This window comes from Heterodontus francisci, chromosome 22, assembly GCF_036365525.1.
Source record: "Heterodontus francisci isolate sHetFra1 chromosome 22, sHetFra1.hap1, whole genome shotgun sequence".
Taxonomy (NCBI): Eukaryota; Metazoa; Chordata; class Chondrichthyes; order Heterodontiformes; family Heterodontidae; genus Heterodontus; species Heterodontus francisci.
In genome coordinates this window covers 40,346,682-40,367,557 of record NC_090392.1, presented here as the reverse complement: position 1 = coordinate 40,367,557, position 20,876 = coordinate 40,346,682, and the positions used below count along the sequence as shown (strand labels likewise).

The 20,876-nt window shown below is 44.8% G+C and overlaps 1 protein-coding gene across 1 annotated transcript; it reads right to left on the bottom strand.

The window, feature by feature from the left end:
• Nucleotides 1–8,677: 8,677 nt before the first annotated feature.
• On the bottom strand, nucleotides 8,678–16,667 carry LOC137381606 (zinc finger protein 239-like). The gene is made up of 2 exons (XM_068054315.1): nucleotides 16,609–16,667; nucleotides 8,678–12,518 (listed from the first exon to the last, which is right to left on the bottom strand). The coding sequence occupies exon 2, from the start codon at nucleotides 11,936–11,938 to the stop codon at nucleotides 11,348–11,350; it is 591 nt and encodes a 196-aa protein (XP_067910416.1). The 5' UTR covers nucleotides 11,939–12,518; nucleotides 16,609–16,667; the 3' UTR covers nucleotides 8,678–11,347.
• Between the last annotated feature and the right edge of the window lie 4,209 nt (nucleotides 16,668–20,876).

Genomic DNA, 20,876 nt, shown 5'->3' with positions numbered 1-20,876 from the left:
TGATATTTTCCCTGATTATAGTTTCTAAAACCTTGCCCACCACTGATGTTAAACTAACCGGCCTGTAATTGCTAGGACTGTCCTTACACCCTTTCTTGAATAAGGGTGTCACATTTGCCACTCTCCAATCCTCTGGCACCTCCCATGTATCCAGGGTAGATTGGAAGATTATGGCAAACTCTTCCACCATCTCCATATCCACTTCCTTTAGCAACCTGGGATGCAATTCATCTTGACCAGGTGACTTATCGACCCTAAGTATAGGCAACCTTTTTAGTGCTTCCCCCTCTCAATTTTTCTCCTATCCATTACCTGTACTCTCTCTGCTTTTACTGATATTTTGTCACCTCTATCACGTCTCCTCTTAACCTTTTTTGCTGTAAGGAGAACAATCCCAGCTTCCCCAATCTCGCCACATTACTGAAGCCTGTCATCCTTGGTGCCATTCTAGCAAATCTCTTCTGTATCCTCTCTAAGGCTTTGACGTTCTTCCTACAGTGTGGTGCGCAGAATTGAACACAATATTCCAGCTGAGATCTAACCATTGCTTTATAAAGGTTTAGCATAACTAAATGGTAATTGCTGATATTTCTATGATGGGCTTTAGAAGGGTGAGGTTTGATGTGTTAATGGGTCCATGAGCCAAAAGAAGTATATTTGGAGTGGAGAGCCAGGGACATGCTGTAAAATGGGGTGTAAACGTTTCTGCACAGCCCAAACATCACTCCAGTGGTGGAGGTTGTGGGTTTGGAAGGTGCTGTCGAAGGAGGCTTGGCGAATTGCTGCAGTGCATCTTTATAGATGAGACACACTGCTATTAGGTAAGGAGTTATATGATTTTCACCTGGTGATGATGAAGGTATGGTGATATATGTCTGTGACTCGGAGGGGGTGGTTTTCCCATGCTCCTGCTGCCCTGGTGCTCCTTGGTGATGGCGGCTGTGGGTTTGGGAGATTCTGTCAAAGTTCTGGCCGAGTTGCAGGTGTATAAAGTTCCTCTCCTTCTCCTCTACCCTCCCCTCTCTCCTCCCATAGATGCCGGAGTCTTGTGTAGGCCCAGACCAGGTGGCAGGTTTCCTTCCCTTAAAGACATTAGCAAACTAGTTATGTTTTTATGCCAATCCAATAGGTTTCATGGTCACTTTTTTCTGGTGCCAGCCTCACAAATTATCGGATTCATTCAGCTCTATTTCACAACCTGCCTTTGTGTTTTTGTGGATTCTCTCACACACCCTTTTTGTTTTAAATTTGTAGACAGGAAACTCAAACCTAATATTACATCAAGATCTGACAGAGTCACTAAATTCATCAGGACCTGAATATCATCAGACTTTGAACCTGGAAGGGAAAAGTCCCGTTCACAGTGGGGAGAAACGGTACGTGTTCTGTGTGTGGACAAGGCTTCAGCCGATCATCTGGCCTGTCAAACCACAAGCGCAGCCACACTAGGGTGAAACCATATAAATGTGGGGGCTGTGGGAAGGGATTCAATTACCCATCCCAGCTTGAAGCTCATCAGCACAGTCACACCAGGGAGAGGTCGTTCACTTGTTCTGTGTGGGAAGGGATTCAATTGGTCATCCAGCCCCCATACACACCAGCAAGTTCACACTGGAGAGAGAGGGTTTAAATGCTCAAACTGTGACAAGTGCTTAAAAAGCCCACATTCACGGAGGGAGCACCAGCACATTCACACCAGTTCCACACCATTCAGCAGCTCTCACTGTGAGAAGCAATTCAGGCGATTGTCCAATATGCTGACAAATCAGCAAGTTCACAACAGGGAGAGGCCGTTCACCTGCTCCGTGTGTGGAAAGGGATTCACTTAATCATCCAACCTGTGGACATGCCAACGAGTTCACATTGACGAGAGACCATTCAGGTGCTTTCACTGTGGGACTGGGTTCAAACGATTACCTGAACTCACTGCACACCAGCGCACTCACAATGGGGAGAGGCTGTTCACCTGCTTCGTCTACGGGAAGGGATTCAGTTACTCATTGGACATGCTGAGACACCAGTGCACTCATATTGGGGAGAGGCCGTTCACCTGCTCTGTGTGTAGGAAGGGACTCACTCAGTCATCCCACCTCATTACACATCAACTTGTTCACACTGATAAGAAACCTTTTCAATGTTCTGACTGTGAGTGGAGTTTTAAATGCAAAATGGACCTACTGATACGTGAACACATTCACACTGGGGAGAGGCCATTCACCTGCTCCAAGTGTGGGAAGGAATTCACTCAGTCATTCAACCTGCTGAGGCACCAACGAGCTCATACTGGGGAGAGGCCGTTTACCTACTCCATGTCTGGGGAGGGATTCAATCTGCCATCCAACCTGTTCAGACACCAGTGAGTTCACAAGTGACTGCAGGGGTTGGATTCTGCTGTTATTGCTGCTGTTAATCACATCCAGGACTGAAGCATGTTCATTCTGAGAGGGGTTTGCTTCTGCTGATGTTCATAGCCCGTATAACTGGGCTGGAGTTTAAAATACTGGATAAATGTCGAATAAATCAGCTTTGGTTTAAACACATTGTTGTAGTTTTTGTCTTTCCACAAGAGCAGGTCAGAGGCTGGGAATTCTGTAGGGAGTAACTTGACTCCCCAAAGCCTGTCCACCATCTACAAGGCACAAGTCAGGAGTGTGATGGAATACTCTCCACTTGCCTGGATGGGTGCAGCTCCAACAACACTCAAGAAGCTCGACACCATCCAGAACAAAGCAGCCTGCTTGATTGGCACCCCATCTACAAACATTCACTCCATCCACCACCGACGCACAGTGGCAGCAGTATGTACCATCTACAAGATGCACTGCAGCAATGCACCAAGGCACCTTAGACAGCATCTTCCAAACCCGTGACCTTTACCACCTAGAAGGACAAGGGCAGCAAATGCATGGGAACACCACCACCTGCAAGTTTCCGTCCAAGTCACACACCATCCTGATTTGGAATTATATCGCCGTTCCTTCACTGTCGCTGGGTCAAAATCCTGGAACACCCTTCCTAAGAGCACTGTGGATGTACCTACCCCACATGGTCCACAGCGTTTCAAGAAGGCAGCTCACCACCACCTTCTCAAGGGCCATTAGGGATCGGCAATAATGCTGGTGTAGCCAGCGAAGCCCACATACTATGGCTGGAGCTCAGAAAGGACAATATGGGGGAGGATCGTACGGCAGGAACAGAATTTCAGCCCGGACACAGACCTTCAGGATCACACTGAGAGGGACAAACGGCACTTTGGTCTTTCTCGTCTCTCTTCACTGATAGCAAAGTCCCCGTGTGGGTTAATCCTGAGGTGTGCAAGAAATGTGTCTCAGTCTCTCTTCCATGGTTCAGAGGTCCTGGGCACAGAACAGAAGGCTCCTTTACAACTGCGTTTAGAGTCAGGTAGAACAATGGTGAATGCTGGAAACGTGCTGTCAAATTAGAGATTGGTATAACACTGTGATCTGTTTCTGACTGAAAGTGAAACGGCAGGTTGAAGTTTCCAGTCTGAAAATGTCTGTGATAATTATTTTACAAAGATTTAACATGTTTGTGTGACAGTCCTGAGGCAGGTGATAACTCATTTAAAATGAACCTGTTTAAATAGATGGGTTCAAGTCAGCATTCAAATAGCAGACAGAGGAGTTCACAGGAGTGTGTTAACTGCTGGTGCAATGTATTGGATTTCCAGAAGGCATTTGATAAGGTGCCACATAAAAGGTTATTGTGCAAAGTAGGATCTCATGGTGTCTTCTTTCTTCTTTGGCCTCCTTGTCTTGAGAGACAATGGGTAAGCATCTAGAGGTGGTCAGTGGTTTGTGAAGCAGTGCCTGGAGTGGCTATAAAGGCCAATTCTAGAGTGACAGACTCTTCCACAGGTGCTGCAGATAAGATTGGTTGTCAGGGCTGTTACACAGTTGGCTCTCCCCTTGCGCTTCTGTCTTTTTTCCTGCCAACTGCTAAGTCTCTTCAACTCGCCACACTTTAGCCCTGCCTTTATGGCTGCCCGCCAGCTCTGGCGATCACTGGCAACTGACTCCCACGACTTGTGATCAATGTCACAGAACTTCATGTCGCGTTTGCAGACGTCTTTAAAGCGGAGACATGGACGGCCGGTGGGTCTGATACCAGTGGCGAGTTCGCTGTACAATGTGTCCTTGGGGATCCTGCCATCTTCCATGCGGCTGACATGGCCAAGCCACTCTCAAGCGACGCTGGCTCAGCAGGGTGTATATGCTGGGGATGTTGGCCGCCTCGAGGACTTCTGTGTTGGAGATACGGTCCTGCCACCTGATGCCAAGGATTCTCCGGAGGCAGCGAAGATGGAATGCATTGAGACGTCGCTCTTGGCCGACATACGTTGTCCAGGCCTCGCTGCCGTAGAGCAAGGTACTGAGGACACAGGCTTGATACACTCGGACTCTTGTGTTCCGTGTCAGTGCGCCATTTTCCCACACTCTCTTGGCCAGTCTGGACATAGCAGTGGAAGCCTTTCCCATGTGCTTGTTGATATCTGCATCGAGAGACAGGTTACTGGTGATAGTTGAGCCTAGGTAGGTGAACTCTTGAACCACTTCCAGAGCGTGGTCGCCGATATTGATGGATGGAGCATTTCTGACGTCCTGTCCCATGATGTTCGTTTTCTTGAGGCTGATGGTTAGGCCTAATTCATTGCAGGCAGCCACAATCCTGTCGATGAGTCTCCGCAGACACTCTTCAGTGTGAGATGCTAATGCAGCATCGTCAGCAAAGAGGAGTTCCCTGATGAGGACTTTCCGTACTTTGGTCTTCGCTCTTAGACGGGCAAGGTTAAACAACCTGCCACCTGATCTTGTGTGGAGGAAAATTCCTTCTTCTGAAGACTTGAACGCATGTGAGAGCAGCAGTGAGAAGAAGATCCCAAACAGTGTCGGTGCGAGAACACAGCCCTGTTTCACGCCGCTCAGGATGGGAAAGGGGTTTGATGAGGAGCCTCTTTGCTGAATTGAGCCTTTCATATTATCATGGAATGAGTTGATGATGCTTAGTAGCTTTGGTGGACATCCGATCTTTTCTAGTAGTCTGATCTCATGGTGTAGTGGGTAACATATTAGCATGGATAGAAGATTGTCTGGCTGGCAGAAAAGAGAGTGTGCATAAATGGGTCCTTTTCTGACTGACAGGATGTGATGAGTGGAGTCCCACATGGGTCTGTGCTGGGGCCTCAACATTTTACAATTTATATCAATGACTTAGAGGAGGGGAGCTAAATTTGCAGGTAACACAAAGATAGGTAGGAAAGTATGTTGTGAACAGGACATAAGGAAGTTGCAGACCGATATAGATAGGTTGAGTGAGTGGGCAAAAATATGGCAGATGGAGTATAATGTGGGACAATGTGAAGTCGTTCACTTTGGCAGGAAGAATAAAAAAGCAGAGTATTACTTAAACGGAGAATGACTGCAGAATTCCAGAGGGATCTAGGTGTTCTAGTGCGTGAGTCACAAAAGGTTAGTATGCAGGTACAGCAAGTAATAAAGAAGGCTAATGGAATGTTATCCTTTATTACGAGAGGAATTGAAAATAAAAGTAAGGATGTTATGCTTCAGTTATGGAGGGCATTGTTGAGACCACATGTCGAATACAGTGTGCAGCTTAATGTGCTGGAAGTGGTTCAGAGGAGATTTACTAGATTGATACCTGGAATAAGCGGGTTGTCTTGTGAGGAAAGGTTGGACAGACTGGGCTTGTTTTCACTGGAGTTTAGAAGAGTGAGGGGAGACTTGTTTGGAGTATATAAGATCCTGAACGGGCTTGGCAAGGTGGATATGGAAAGGATGTTTCCTCTTTTGGGTGAGTCTAGAGCTAGGGAGCACTGTTTTAAAATTAGGGGACACCCTTTTAGGACAGAGATGAGGAGAAATGTTTTCTCTCAGAGGGTTGTGCGACTTTGGAACTCTCTGCCTCAGAAGATGGTGGAGGCGGGGACATTGAATATTTTTAAGGCGGAAGTAGATAGATTCTTGTTAGGCAAGGGAATCAAAGGTTATCAGGGGTAGATGGGAGTGTGGAATATGAGACACAAACAGATCAGCCATGATCTTATTGAATGACGGAGCAGGCTCGAGGAGCCGAATAGCCTACTCATGCTCCTAATTCGTATGTTCATAATTCGTAATTATACAACAGACATTTGATCTCCAGAAAAAGGACCTTCGGCGTGTTTCCAGGAATTCACTGTTTTATTGATGTGTGTGTGTGTTAGACATCAGGATAATTTAAAATACATGACCTGGAACATCCACAGGGGCGCGATCCTGGCAGTCACTCTGGGGTCACTCCCACTGCAGAACTCCACCACTGACCTTGCTGAAGGTTGTAGGCTCAGGGAGTGGGGTCTCCAGGAGTGGACTGTAAGAAGGCTAGGTTCCAGAGGAATCCTTACTAAGGAACTGTCTAGAGTTTTACCTGCCAGTGTAGGTCGAGGGGTGAATGGTGCCGAACTCCCTGAACTGTCTTATACTGAATCCAGTTTGGAACAAGGTGAATTCAGTTTCCAAGAATAGCGACAAATATCACCCACAATTGAGGGAGACAAAAGCAGCCATTAGAGAAGCTGAGAGATCTTTGGAAAAGAAGATCGTACACAATTATGATAATAGCAAAAGCTTTTCCAGCTATGTCAAGAGTGAGAAGACAATTAAAGATGGTTTAGAGCCACTGAGAGACAGTTCAGGACAGATTGAAACAGATTGTCAGGGTATGACAGAGCTGTTAAATGACTATTTCACATCTGTCTGCACTCCTGTGGATGGTGCACAGATTCCAGCTGTGGGATGTGTTGTCGACAATAACATCATAAATATTAAAATAGAAAGGAATTGTCATCCGACATAAAATAAGAAATCTCAAACTAGATGGTGCTCCAGGTCCAAATGATATCCACCCAAAGGTGTTTAAAGAGATGAGACGGGTGCTCTGTGAGCCCCTTGCCATCTTTCCAACAGCTCAGTTGAGTCAGAGATAGTTCCCTGAGATTGGAAGATAGTTCACATAGTTTCCATTTTCCAAATTGGGGACAAATCAGAGCCAGGGAACTACAGGCCCATCAGTGTGAGCTCGATCACAGGGAGGATGCTTGAAGGGATCCCAGGAGATGCTTTTTCTGATCACTGGGCAAGAGAAGAAGCCATTAGAGATACTCAACATGGCTTCTGGAAAAGGTAGATAAGGTGGTTAGGAAGGCATATGAGATACTTGCCTTTATTAGCCGAGACATAGAATATAAGAGCAGGGAGGTTATGATGGAGCTGTATAAAACACTAGCTAGGCCACAGCTGGAGTACTGTGTACAGTTCTGGGCAACACACTATAGGAAGGATGTGATTGCACTGGAGAGGGTGCAGAGGAGATTCACCAGGATGTTGCCTGGGCTGGAGCATTTCAGAGATGAAGAGAGACTGGATAGGCTAGGGTTGTTTTCCTTACAGCAGAGAAGGCTGAGCAGGGATCTGATTGAGGTATACAAGATTATGAGAGGTATTGATAGGATAGACAGGAATAAATTTTTTTCCCTTAGCGGAGGGGTCAATAACCAGGGGGCATGGATTTAAGGTAAGGGCAGGAGGTTTAGAGGGGATTTGAGGATAATTGTTTTCACCCAGAGGGTGGTTGGAATCTGGAACACACTACCTGAAGGGGTGGTAGAGGCAGGAACCCTCTCAACATGTAAGAAGTATTTAGATGAGCACTTGAAACGCCATAGCATACAAGGATACGGGCCAAGTGCTAGAAAATGGGATTAAAATAGATAAGTGCTTGATGGCCGGCACAGACACAATGGGCCGAAGAGCCTGTTTCTGTACTGTATAACTCTATGACTCTAAGGTCATGTCTTACACACTTGCTTGTGTTTGTGAAGAAGTTGCTGTGTTGGTGAATGAGGGGAATCCAGTTGACATCATCTATCTCAGGGGTATAATCCAACAATAACAACTTGTATTTATGTGCAGGCAAGGATAAGCACTGATATGTTGCACCACGGACATTTGACAATTATTGACTCAGCCACGGACGCGGGGGAACTTAATCTGTATGTAAAGTATATAGCCAATCTAATGCCATCAAAATAGTCGGATATAAAACACATTTCTCCCTAAGAAATAAAATAACTAAGCATGCAAACATCAATGGAGAGCAGCACAACTGTATTAGCTAGCTAGCAAACAAAATAGTATGCAATGCCAATGCAAATTACTTTTGTTGACAGAATAGAGCTAGCTACAGCATGTCACGGGGTGGTAGATGGACCTTATCGGATGACCTCTGTGGATTCACACTGTGTCAGGAGTGCAAGTTCATTCAATAAACCAGAAAACTCAAGGAGAGGATCGTTATGCTTACTAAGGTAAGGCAATAGAAAAATTAGCACAAGGAAGATGGACCATTTCTTACACTGCTGTTATCACAAGATAATTTAACCCTTGATGGTCAATGTTTGTGCAACTTCTCCATCTGCTTGTAATATGTATCTGAAGACAGGGCAGCCAAAAGAGGGCAGTGATTTCCAAATCAGGAGAATTTTATAGGATGAATCAGTTAATACTTCAGAAGAGTCATGTAAAACAGAAAAGCAGTGTGGGACAGGAAAGGAGAGATTAACAGTAGGTAGCCAAGACTAGTTTATTCATCTTGACAGGCTGTAAAACCAGGTCCTGGATTCTTAAATACATACACAACAGAATCTCTTATGGACAACATGTCATTTGCTCATCAAAGCTTGTGACAAAATTAGATAAACACAATTACAAATAAAGAATGCCCTTCAGTTCCTCCAATAAAATGATTCCCTTAAATTTACTTATGAATCTCACTCAATCACTGTCAATTCTGATTCAGCTCTGACAAGATAATTATTCACAAAAACTTTTCTGCAAAAGGTTGAGTGGTTGTTACTGCATGTATTATTTAGTTACAAAATGTTTAGTCACTATCTGTAAGATTGTACTCCAATTTATATCCAAGACAAATCTATTACTTGTTAGCAAAGGTGCACTTTTAATGTAGTGTGACACAGAAAACTTTCAAATGACATTAGCCACTCAGGTTATCTGCCCTCAAACTGGATAGTAAATGATGCACATTGCAGTTACTTTCACCTGGGATACAAGCTCTATATTTTTTTTAAAATTCACAGCCGTCAGTTTCACAGCAGACAGGTGCTTAGAGCAGAGACAGCGCTTCTGAACATTGGAAGTGTTCGGGGTTTCCGACAGGTTTTATTTTAGATAACGGAACCCACCGGAAAAACCCGAACTTGTTTGAAGTTCGGAAACGCTGTCTCTGCTCTAAGGATCTGACAGCTGTGAAACTGACGGCTGTGACTTTTTTTTAAGTCTGGTCTGGAAGAAGAAGCCTGTGGGAAATTTCTCATCCCTGAAATTGACAGTTATGGACTTCAAAATCTTTAACCATAGACACTGGTGTCCGTGTACAGACATGTTGCCGACCCCTGGCTTGAACCATCACATCAGTACTTGGCGTAAATGACTGGACTGAGGCCTGTCTTGGATAAAGCACAAGGACCACTTGTTATCACAGAATCATAGAAAGTTACAGCACAGAAGGAGGCCATTCAGCCAATCGTGTCTGTGTCAGTGAAAAAGAGTTCTTCAGTCTAATCTCACTTTCCAGCTCTTGATCTGTACTCCAGTAGGTTACAGAATCTCAAATATAATCATAGAATCATAGAGTGGTTACAGCACTGGAGGCCATTTGGCCCATGTGTCTGCGACAGCTGTCTGTAAGAGCAGCTCAACTAGTCGCAATCCCCCCCCCACTTTACCCCCGCAATTCTTTTTCCTTCAGATAATTATCCAGTTCTCTTTTGAAGGCCTCAAATGAATCTGCCTCCACTCACCTCTCAGGCAATACATTCCAGATCATCACCACTCACTGCGTAAAAATAGTCTCCTCTGTTCCAAAGAAAACAGCTCCAGCCTATCCTCATAACTATAGTTCTCCAGTTCTGGCAACATTCCCATGAATCTCCTCTGTACCCTCTCGTGATCACATCCTTCCTGTAATGTGGTGACCAGAACTGTAGACAGTACTCCAGCTGTGGTCTAACTAGTGTTTTGTACAGTTCCAGCATAACCGCTCTCTCATCTTCCATTGACTTCAGTGTAATGGAAACTGACTATTGGAACCTGCAACATTTGAAAGATATTTACAGTTAGGATCTTTCTCTATTCTGTCCACTTGAGGTGTTAGATAACAGACTTTCCCCTGTGAATATTGAGCCGTGAGGTGTTTCCTTGTTCATCTTGTTGACTCTAAATATTGAGCCTATTGGTTTCAGTCTCCAGATAATCACGCTCACACCAGATTGTCCTTTACTGACTTTATTAACAGCACTGCAATAATACTGACAGATTATAGTTACCCGATCCAGAGAACAGAGTTGATACAGTGGATTCAAGCTCTCTTCTCCCCAGGTCTGATCTGACAAGCTGCAGCTACACTGGTGATATTTATATTTAACTTCACTACATTTGTGATCTGCCCCTGCTCAAACTATAACCACAAACTATAACCATATCTGTGTATTGTTCTGCCTGTGAGCACAAGGTTGTGTCACTATCACACAGATACCGTTTCCTTGTTTCACATCTCCAAACAAAGAGCATCTCTTTACACATCCCCTTTCTACACAATTGCAGCAGACATGAGCAAGGATGTGAGGCTCATTAATCTACACCCACATTTCATAACAACAAAGGTTACACTGGGACAAAGGTTCAGTTATTTTACATTACAGGCAAAATACAGAGCAGTACAGCAGCACACTGGCAGCTTAACAGAGTTTTATCAGCCTGCAGGCTCCTGTTAAATACACTGCCTGTTTGGATTTAAATTTAAACCAGGTTTGCATGTGTGATGCTGTATTCGCATATTGAAGGTGAGAGAGATGCTGTGGGACACTCACGAAGTCCAGTAGCTGAAAGCGATTAATAGACTGTTTTTTTTGTTTAGTGATCCTGGGCGTGGTACCGATAACGTCCCTGGATCCCAAGGCTAGGAGAAGCACTTTGGAAGATATGGGGAGCTGGGACTTGTCCATGAGAATAACCGAAGGTATGAGAACTGAAATAATCCAGAGTTAGAAAGATGAAAAGGCCCAAAAAGACAGTAGTCGGTAACAGGATCCTCTTATCTTGGAGAAATTTAATGCAACACACTGTATGTTTCCATTAAAACTGATTTATTCAACAAAGATCCAAAATATTAAACTCCAGCCCAGTTAAAGGGGCTATTATCAACAGAAACAAACAAAGGATGTGCTAACAGCAGAATCCAATCTCTGTAGTCACATGTGAACTCGCTGGTGTGTCAGCAAGTGAGATGATCGAGCAAATCCTTTCCCACACACAGAGCAGGTGAATGGCCTCTCCCCAGTGTGAACTCTCTGGTGTCTCAGCAGGTTGGATGACTGAGAAAATCCCTTCCCACACACAGAGCAGGTGAATGTCTTCTCCCCTGTGTGAACTCGCTGGTGTCTCACCAGGTTGGATGAGGAAGTGAATCCCTTCCCACACAGGGAGCAGGTAAGCGGTCTCTCCCCGGTGTGAACTCGCTGATGTTGAATGAGGTGAGATGACTGTCTGAAGCTCTTCTCACAGTGAGAGCAACTGAACGGTCTCTCGTCAGTGTGAACAAGCTGGTGTTTAATTAGATCTGGTGAGATTTTAAAGCAGTTCCCACAGTCAGAGCATTTAAAAGGCCTCTCGTTAGTGTGAATTCGCTGGTGTAACTGGAGGCTGGACGACAGAGCGAATCCCTTCCCACATACGGAGCAGGTGAACGGCCTCTCCCCGGTGTGACTGCGCCGATGAGTTTCCAGTTGGGATGGACAACTGAATCCCTTCCCACAGTCCCCACATTTCCACGGTTTCTCCATGATGCGAGTGTCCTTGTGTCTCTCCAGGTTGTATGATCAGTTGAAGCCTCGTCCACACACACAACACGTGTACGGTTTCTCCCTGTTGTGAATGGTGCGATGTTTTTTTCAGGCTGTGTAACTGGTTAAAGCTCTTTCCACAGTCAGTGCACTGGAACACTCTCACTCGGGTGTGTGTGAATCGGTGCTTTTCCAGTCACACTGATGTTTGAAATCATTTTCCACAGACAGAAGAGACAAACATTTCTCCTTCCACATTCAGAGACCAATGATATTCAAGTCCTGAAGAATCGAGTGACTGTCAGATCTTGACGAGATGCTCTGGTTTCCTCCCACAGCCAAAGACTTGCAGGTTGATAGGTAAATTGGCCATTGTAAATTGCCCCTAGTGTAGGTAGGTGGTAGGAGAATGGTGGGGATGTGGTAGGGAATATGGGATTCATGTAGGATTAGTATAAATGGGTGGTTGCTGGTCGGCATAGACTTGGTGGGCCGAAGGGCCTGTTTCAGTGTTGTATCGCTCTATGACTCTATGTTTGGTTTCAGTTTCCCCATCTGTAAATCCTCCCCTTCTAATTCCCTGTAAAAGGAGTTTACAAAAGTCATCACTCTAAGTACAGGATAGAACTTCAGAACAGACAATTCTAGTTTCTACAGAACATTCTTTCCTCTCTCGTTGTAAAGCCCTGTCCCACACACTCTCCCTCCTTCCTGTGCTGAAATCCAAAACTATGTCCAACATTTTTTTCAGACAACTTTCCTATCATCCCCTGAAGGTGCTGACTCTAACTGGGTTCACTTCTACACTCAGTGGTTCCCCTCCCTCTCTCCCCTGAAGGTGCTGACTCTGTCTGCGTGTGCAAGCTCTCTCCCCCTCCTCCAACACTCTGGCCCTCCTTGTCTTTTGTAACATCTCCCAGTTTTGGTGATGGTCTCTCCCTGACTTCTCATAATTTCTCCTTCTTATACAGATACTCCCTGACTGTCACTATCTCATGTAATCATACAGCACAGTAGGAGGCCATTTGGTCCATCATGTCTGTGCTGGCTACTCTTTCCCCATATCCTTGAAGAATTCCCCCTTCAAAGTTTTTATCGAATTCCCTTTTGAAAGTTATTATTGAATCTGTTTCCTCCGCCCTTTCAGGCAGTGCTTTCCAGATCAGAACAACTCACTGCCTAAAAACATTTCTCCTCACCTCCTCGCTGGTTGTTTTGGCCAATTATTTTAAATCTTCACAGAGTCACTGAATTGTTACAGTGCAGAAGGAGGTCATTCGGCCCATCTTGTCTGCACCAGATCTCTGAATGAACATTTCACCTAGTGCCATTACCCTGCTTTCTCCTTGTAACCCTGCACATTCTTCCTTTTCATACAAGTCTAATTCCTTTTGAATGCTTCCATTGAACCTGCCGCCACCACAATCGCAGCGCATTGCAGACCTTAACCACTTGCTGTGTGAAGAAGTTTTTCTTCATGTTGCTTTTGCTCCTTTTCCCAATTACTTTAACCTGTGCCCTCTCGTTCTCGATCCTTTTACAAGTGGGAATAGTTTCTCTCTATCTACTCTATCCAGACTCCTCAGGATTTTGAATACCTCTATCAAATCTCCTCTCAACCATCTCTTCTCCAAGGAAAACAGTTCCAACTTCTCCAATCTATCTTCATAACTGAAATTCCTCATCCCGCGTGAATCTTTTCTGCACTCTCTCCAATGCCTTCACATCTTTACTAAAGTGCGGTGCCCAAAACGGGACGCAATACTCCAGTTGAGGCTGAACTAGTATTTATACAAGTTCAACATAACCTCCTTGCTCTATGCCCTGTTAATAAAGCCCAGGATACTGTATGCTTTATTAACCAATCTCTCAACCTGTCCTGCCACCTTCAATGATTTATGCACAAATACACCCAGGTCCCTCTGCTCCTGCACCCTCTTTAGAATTGTACCCTTTATTCTATATTGTCTCTCCATGTTCTTCCTACCATTTCTCCACATTGAACTTCATCTGCCACCTGTCTGCCCATTCCACCAGCTTGTCTATGTCCTTTGACGTTCTACACTATCCTCTTCACAGTTCACAATGCTTCCAAGTTTCATATCATCTGAAAACTTTGAAATTTTGCCCTGTACACCAAGGTCTAGGTCATTAATATATACCAGGAAAAGCAAGGGTCTCAACACTCACCCCTGGGAACTCTACTACAAACCTTCCTCCAGCCCGAAAAACACCCATTAGCCATGACTCTTTGTTTCCTGTCACTCAGCCAATTCTGTATCCATGTTGCTACCATTTATTCTACGAGCTATAACCTTGCTCACAGGTCTGTTGAATGGCACAGTATCAAACGCCTTTGAAAGTCCGTGTACACCACATCAACTGAATTGCCCTCATCAACCCTGTCTGTTACCTCTTCAAAAAACTCCAGCAAGTTAGTTAAACATGATTTTCCCTTAAGAAGTCCATGTTGTCTTTTCTTAATTAACCTGCATTTGTCCATGTGACTATTAATTTTGTCCCGAATTATTCTTTCTGGAATTTTCCCCACCACCGAAGTTAAACTGACTGGCCTGTATTTGCAGGGCTTATCTTTACACCCTTTTTTGAACAAGGGCATAACATTTGTAATTTGTAATCCAGTCCTCTGGCACCAACCCCGAGTATAAGGAAGACTAAAAAGTTATGGCCAATGCCTCCATGATTTCCACTCTCAGTTCCCTCATATCCTTGGATGCATCTCATTCGGTCCAGGTGCCTTCTCCACTTTAAGCTCAGACAGCCTATCCAATATCTCCTCCTTATCAATTTTAAACCCTTCTAATGTCTGAATTACCTCCTCTTTCACCATTGATAGGTTGCATCTTCTTCCTGAGTAAAGACAGATGCAAACTATTCATTTAATATTTCAGCTATGCCCTCTGCTTCCATGCGCAAATCCCCTTTTCCCTCCCTAATTGGCTCCACTCTTCCTTTTACCACTCTTTTACTATTTATATGTCTATATGTTAACTGCCGGTCTCTTTCATACTGTCTTTTTGTTTCTCTTTTTTATTTCCCCTCTGAACCTTCTATATTCAGCCTTGTTCTCAATAGTATTTTCTAGTGGAATCTGTCGTAAACACACTTTTTCTACTTATCTTAATCTCTATCTCTTTTGTCATCCAGGGAGCTCTGGATTTGTTTACCCTACTTTTCACCTTCGAGGAAACATACCTTGACTATGCCCGAACTATCTCTTCATTGAAGGTAGCCATTGTTCAGCCTACCATTTTTCCTGCCAACCTTTGTCTCCAATTTATTCGTTGCAGATCCATTCTTACCCCAATGAAGTTGACTTTCCCCCAATTAATTATTCTTACTCTGGATTATTCTTTGGCCTTTTCCATAGTCAGCCTAAACCTTATGATACAATGATCACTATCCCCTAAACGTTTTCCTACTTACACTTGATCCACTTGGCCCACCTCATTCCCAAGAACCAGGTCTAGCAGTGCCTCCTTTCTCATTGGATTAGAAACATACTGCTGTGGAAGATTTTCCTGAACACACTTGAGGAACTCTTGCCTCTCACTGCCCTTTACACTACTATCCCAGTCTATTTTTGGATAATTAAAGTCCCCCATTATAACTGGCATATAATTTTTGCAGCTCTCTAATTTCCTTGCAAATTGTTCCTCTACATCCTTCCCACTAGTTGGTGACCGATAGACAACACCGAGCAATGTAACTGCACCATTTTTGTTCCTTCGCTCTAGCCAAATAGGTTCAGTCTTTGACCCCTCTGGGACATCCTTTTTCTCCAGCACGGCAATGCTCTCGTTAATCAATACTGCCACCCCTTTCCACTTTTTCCCCTTTCCTATCTTTCCTGAACACTTTATATCCAGGAATATTTAAGACCCCAGTCCTGTCCTTCTTTGAACTAGGCCTCTGTTATAGTAACATCATATTTCCAAATGTCAATTTTCACCTGTATCACCAATCTCATTCACAACACTCCATACATTCACATACATGCACTTTAACCCTGATTTAGACCTTATTACTTTCTCCATTACTCCAAGACCACCTAATAACTTGCTATTCCATTCTGTAGTGCTATCTATCTCTGCCAGTATTCTGTGCACCTTGATATTTCCTTCTGGTTCCCAGATCCCTACCAAGTTAGCTTAAACTCTCCCCAAAAACTTGGCCAGTGGAAACAGTTTCTCCCTCTCTGCTCTAGGAAAATCCCTCAGAATTGTGAATGCCTCTATTAAATCTTCCATTCACCTTCTCCACTCTCAGAACAATACCAGCTTCTCCAGGGAACTGAAACTGCTCATCCCTGGTGTCATTCCAGTAAATCTCCTCTGCACCCTTTCCAAGGCCTTGATGTCCTTTCTTAAGCCTGGTAGCTGGAACTGGACACATTACTCAAGCTGAGATCTAACTAGTGATTTATAAAGATTTACCAGAAGCTCCTTGTCTTTATTCTCTGTTTCTATTTATAACAAGGATTCGGCCTGCTTTTTAAACAGCTTTATTACTTTGGCCTGTCACCTTCAAAGATTTGTGTACATACACCTCCAAGTCTCTCTGATCCCACAATCCATTTAAAATTGTACCATTGAGTTTATTTTCCTCTCCTCAATCTTCCAAAATACACAACAGTTTTATTAACCCACCTGCTGGAACCGCACTCTCTGCCTCAGCCCCTGCCGGCCGCGCATGCCCAGATCATACCACCCCCTGATTGACGGGAGCTCTGAACCAATAGAAAGAGCAGGGGCGGCTCGGGAGGCCCCTGCGGGCGGTGGGTCTTCCAACCAATCGGAGCGAACGAAAGGCGGGGCTCGGGCACCGAGTGGGCGGGTCCCTCATCGGGGCTCCAACCCGTCCCTTTTCCTATTGGTCCGGAGCTGCCGTCAATCACCCGGGCATTGTGAGCTGTCAGAGATAGGAAGCAGCAGTGATTTTTTTCAACAGCAGCTTCTTCCCATTCTGTCACCCTGTCCAAATAGCCTGGGAATGGCCTCTCCCTTCCCCCACTCACTCCATGTTCCTGCTCCATTCCGCCTCTTACAAACAGCCCCCGACTCCACTGAAATTGGAATAAAAACAAGAAATGCTGGATATACTCAGCAGGTCTGGCAGCATCTGTGCAGAGAGAAGCAGAGTTAACGTTTCAGGTCAGTGACTCTTCTTCGGAACGGACCTGAAACGTTAACTCTGCTTCTCTCTCCACAGATGCTGCCAGACCTGCTGAGTATTTCCAGCATTTCTTGTTTTTATTTCAGATTTCCAGCATCCGTCGCATTTTGCTTTTATTCCCCTGAACTTGGCCCGGACTCAATGCTGATCTGAGTCCATCTGTGGACACGCTGCCAAAGCGATGTTGCTGCTGGAAGGAGGCTGCTGTTTGCTCCCTTCCTCCGGGACCGGGATCTCTCCATTCGCGGCTGTTTTAAACCATATTCTTCCGCTCACAGGCAGAGCTGGGGGAGGGGAACGCAGGCGGAGATTTCTGCAACGAGTCAGAAAACATAAATCACTGGGAACTTTTCCCCAATCTGCCCAACGAGGCAGAAACCCTCAACTCATTCAAAAGGAGTCTGGATGTGCACCTCAAGTGCCGTAATCTGCAGGGTTAAGGACCAAATGCTGGAAGGTGGAATTAAAATAGGTGAATCGTTTTTCGGCCGACACAGACACGATGGGCCAAGTGGCCTCTTTCTGTGCCTTAACTTTCTATGATTCTATGAATCGACTTTTCTTAGATTCTGAGCAAAACTTCTGCGACTGGTGGGAAAGTTTAGAGAACGTTGAAAACTGGGGGCTTGCCCTTTTAAGAAATTCAATTTGGGATCATACTGTGCAAGGTGTTTGCTGTTCCTGAACCAGTCTTCACAAAGCTGTCCTAGAGAAACATGTGGGACGGGTCAGTCGGTGTGTTTTCTGGGACCAGGCAGGAGTTAATATTTCACAATAACAGTCCCAGATTAATTTAAACAGAGTGAAACACTCGCTCACTGAGAGCAATATCTAACGGCCTAGAGCTGCAGAGAGTACAACAGGGAAAAGAGGGTTAAACATGGGACATTGTTTAGCACTTGCTGGCACTTTCCCTGAGTGTGAAATTAACACTGTGTCTGTCTCTGCTACAATATTAGTGAGAGCTGAAACTGCATCTCCAATAGGATCTTTCTAGGTAAAACAGGAATTTACAAGGCTTTCTGTAACTGATGCATTGTTTGCCCGTCTGTGTCTCACCTTCCTAACTAGTTCTGTCTCTGTCTATCCCTTTGCCCTCTCTCTGTCGCTCTATGCTCTCATACTGTAAGTATTTTTTATACATTCATGTGATGTGAGCATCACTGGCAAGGCCATCATTTATTCCCCATCCCTAATTACCCTTGAGAAGGTGGTAGTGAGCTGCCTTTTTGAACCACTCCAGTCCATGTGGTGTAGGTACACCCACAATGCTGTTTGGGAAGAGGTTCCAGGTTTTTGACCCAGTGACAGTGAAGGAACTGTGATATATTTCCAAGTCAGGAAGGGAGGGGAACTTGCAGGTGGTGGTGTTCCTATGCATCTGCTGCCCTTGTCCTTCTAGGTCATAGAATTGAAGGTGGCAGGACAGGTTGGGAGAGCAGTTAATAAAGCATTTATTTTATATTCTTTCATGGTCACATGTAGACCAAACCAGGTAAGGAAAGCAGATTTCCTTCCCGAAAGGGCATTTGAGAACCAGATGGATTTTTAAGACTATCAGTGATAGTTTCAGGGCACCATTATTGAAACTAGCTTTCAATTCCAGATTTCTATAAATTAATTGAACTTAAATTCCACCAGCTGGCATTGTGGGATTTGAACCTGAACATTAACCTTGGTCTCTGCATTACTAGTCTAGTGATATTACCACCATAGAGGTGAGAGGAACAGGATAATAAACCCTGGCAGTGAGGGGAGCAGTGTTTACAAATAGCGGTGCAGCCTCAGGCTCTAATATTAAACATTATCCACTCTCACTGTCCGCTGCTTCCGACTTCTTTCTGGCCCCAACCTGAGCCAAAGGCCCAAGGCCCTCCATGCATGCGCGATCCACCCAGCCAACTGGCAGCAGCAGATAGCGTGGTTTCTGAGGCACATGGGATTGAGGGTAATCCAGCTGCCATTAGAGACCGAGTCTCAGTTAATCTTTGTCTCAATCTAGGGAAGTGAGGATGAGATTTTGCGAACAGAGGAATTGCAAAATAAGAAACACCAAGTTTCATCTCCAACCATCTGCAACATGTAATAATAGCTTATTTTGAGAACCCATCTGCAAGTTCCCCTCCAAGTCACACACCATCCTGACTTGGAACTATATTGCCGTTCCTTCACTGTCGCTGGGTCAAAATTCTGGAACTCCCTTCCTAACAGCACTGTGGGTGTACCTACCTCACGTAGACTGCAGCGGTTCAAGAAGGCAGCTCACCACCACCTTCTCAAGAGCAATTAGGAATGGGAAATAAATGCTGGCCTTGCCAGCGAAGCCCACATCCCATGAATGAATTTTTAAAAATCTTTATCAGTAAGTCTGAAACAGGACAATACACCGTTGTTGTGCTATGCTTTGCAGTTTAATGGGAATTATCAAATGTTTGTACCAGTGTGTGCTTGGGTTGTTTACAGTAATGTCTTCACTCTTGTCTGTTGATCTTGTGCAGAAGGGGTAAATGTAGATAGAAGGACTTTGGCTGCAAGGTACGACCTGTGTGAGAGTGATAATGGAACATTCTTGTGTCCTAGTTCAGTGTGACCCGATCACTTACTGAGATAGAGACAGCTTGTGTCATAGTTCATTAAATCTGATCTCTTACCAAGTGAGTGAATCTGTGTAAAGGTAACTCAGATAGACACAGCTTGTTAGAACAGACCTGGGCAGTAGGAAGCTCTGAACTAACCACTGGACTTTCTCCTTTCCACAGTTGGGAAAAGGTGAAAAGGGAAAGACGTACAACCTACAAATAAAATCAATAAAGAATTTTTATCCAAAAATATATTTTATACATAAAATTTGTTTAAAAATATATTACAAAACAATTCAAATTGGACATTTCAGAAAGTGCAATAGAGATCAGATTCATTCGATACAGAACATGAGGTGCCTCACAACTCTTTCCATTCCATTTTGTATACAATATACATTGGCAGTACGTAGCAAAAAACATGCTGCATACTGCTTGAGGGGTTTTACATGGGTTTAAGCCCTTCAGTATACATGGCGGGAGGATCTTACACAGTGGCCTTTCACCATTGAGCCTTTGTGGTGGCTGCCCCAAGCTTTAGTGCATCCCTCAGCACTAAGCACTCAGCACGTAGTCCTGGAGCTTGGAATATGCCAGTCTGCAACACTCGGTCATGGACAATTCTTTACACTGGAAGACCAGCAAGTTTCGGGCAGACCAAATTGCGACTTTCACCGAGTTGATGGTCCTCCAGCAGCAGTTGATGTTTATCTTGGTGTGCGACCCTGGGAACAGCCCATAGAGCACAGAGTCCTGCTTTACGGGGCTGCTCAGGATAAACTTTGACAAAAGCCACTGCATCTCTTTCCACACCTGCTTTGCAAAGGCACATTCCAGAAGAAGGAGACAATGGTCTCTTCCCACTGCAGCTGCCTCAAGGGTAGCGTGCAGAGGCGGTGAGACCCCGGGCATGCAGGAAGGATCTGACGGGTAGGACCCTTCTCACCACCAACTAAGCTACGTCTTGATGTTTGTTTGAAAGTTCTGGCGATGAAACATTCTGCCAAATGAGTTTGACAGTTTACTCGGGGAACCATCCGACAGGATCCACCATCTCCTTTTCCCGTAGGGCCTTGAGGACATTATGTGCAGACCACTGCCTGATGGACTTGTGGTCAAAGCTGTTTTTCTGCACAAACTTTTCCACGAAGGACATGTTGTGG

Bases quoted from the DNA above. Each gene is read 5' to 3' on its own strand.
- LOC137381606 (XM_068054315.1), bottom strand. From the start codon at position 11,938: ATGGAGAAACCGTGGAAATGTGGGGACTGTGGGAAGGGATTCAGTTGT.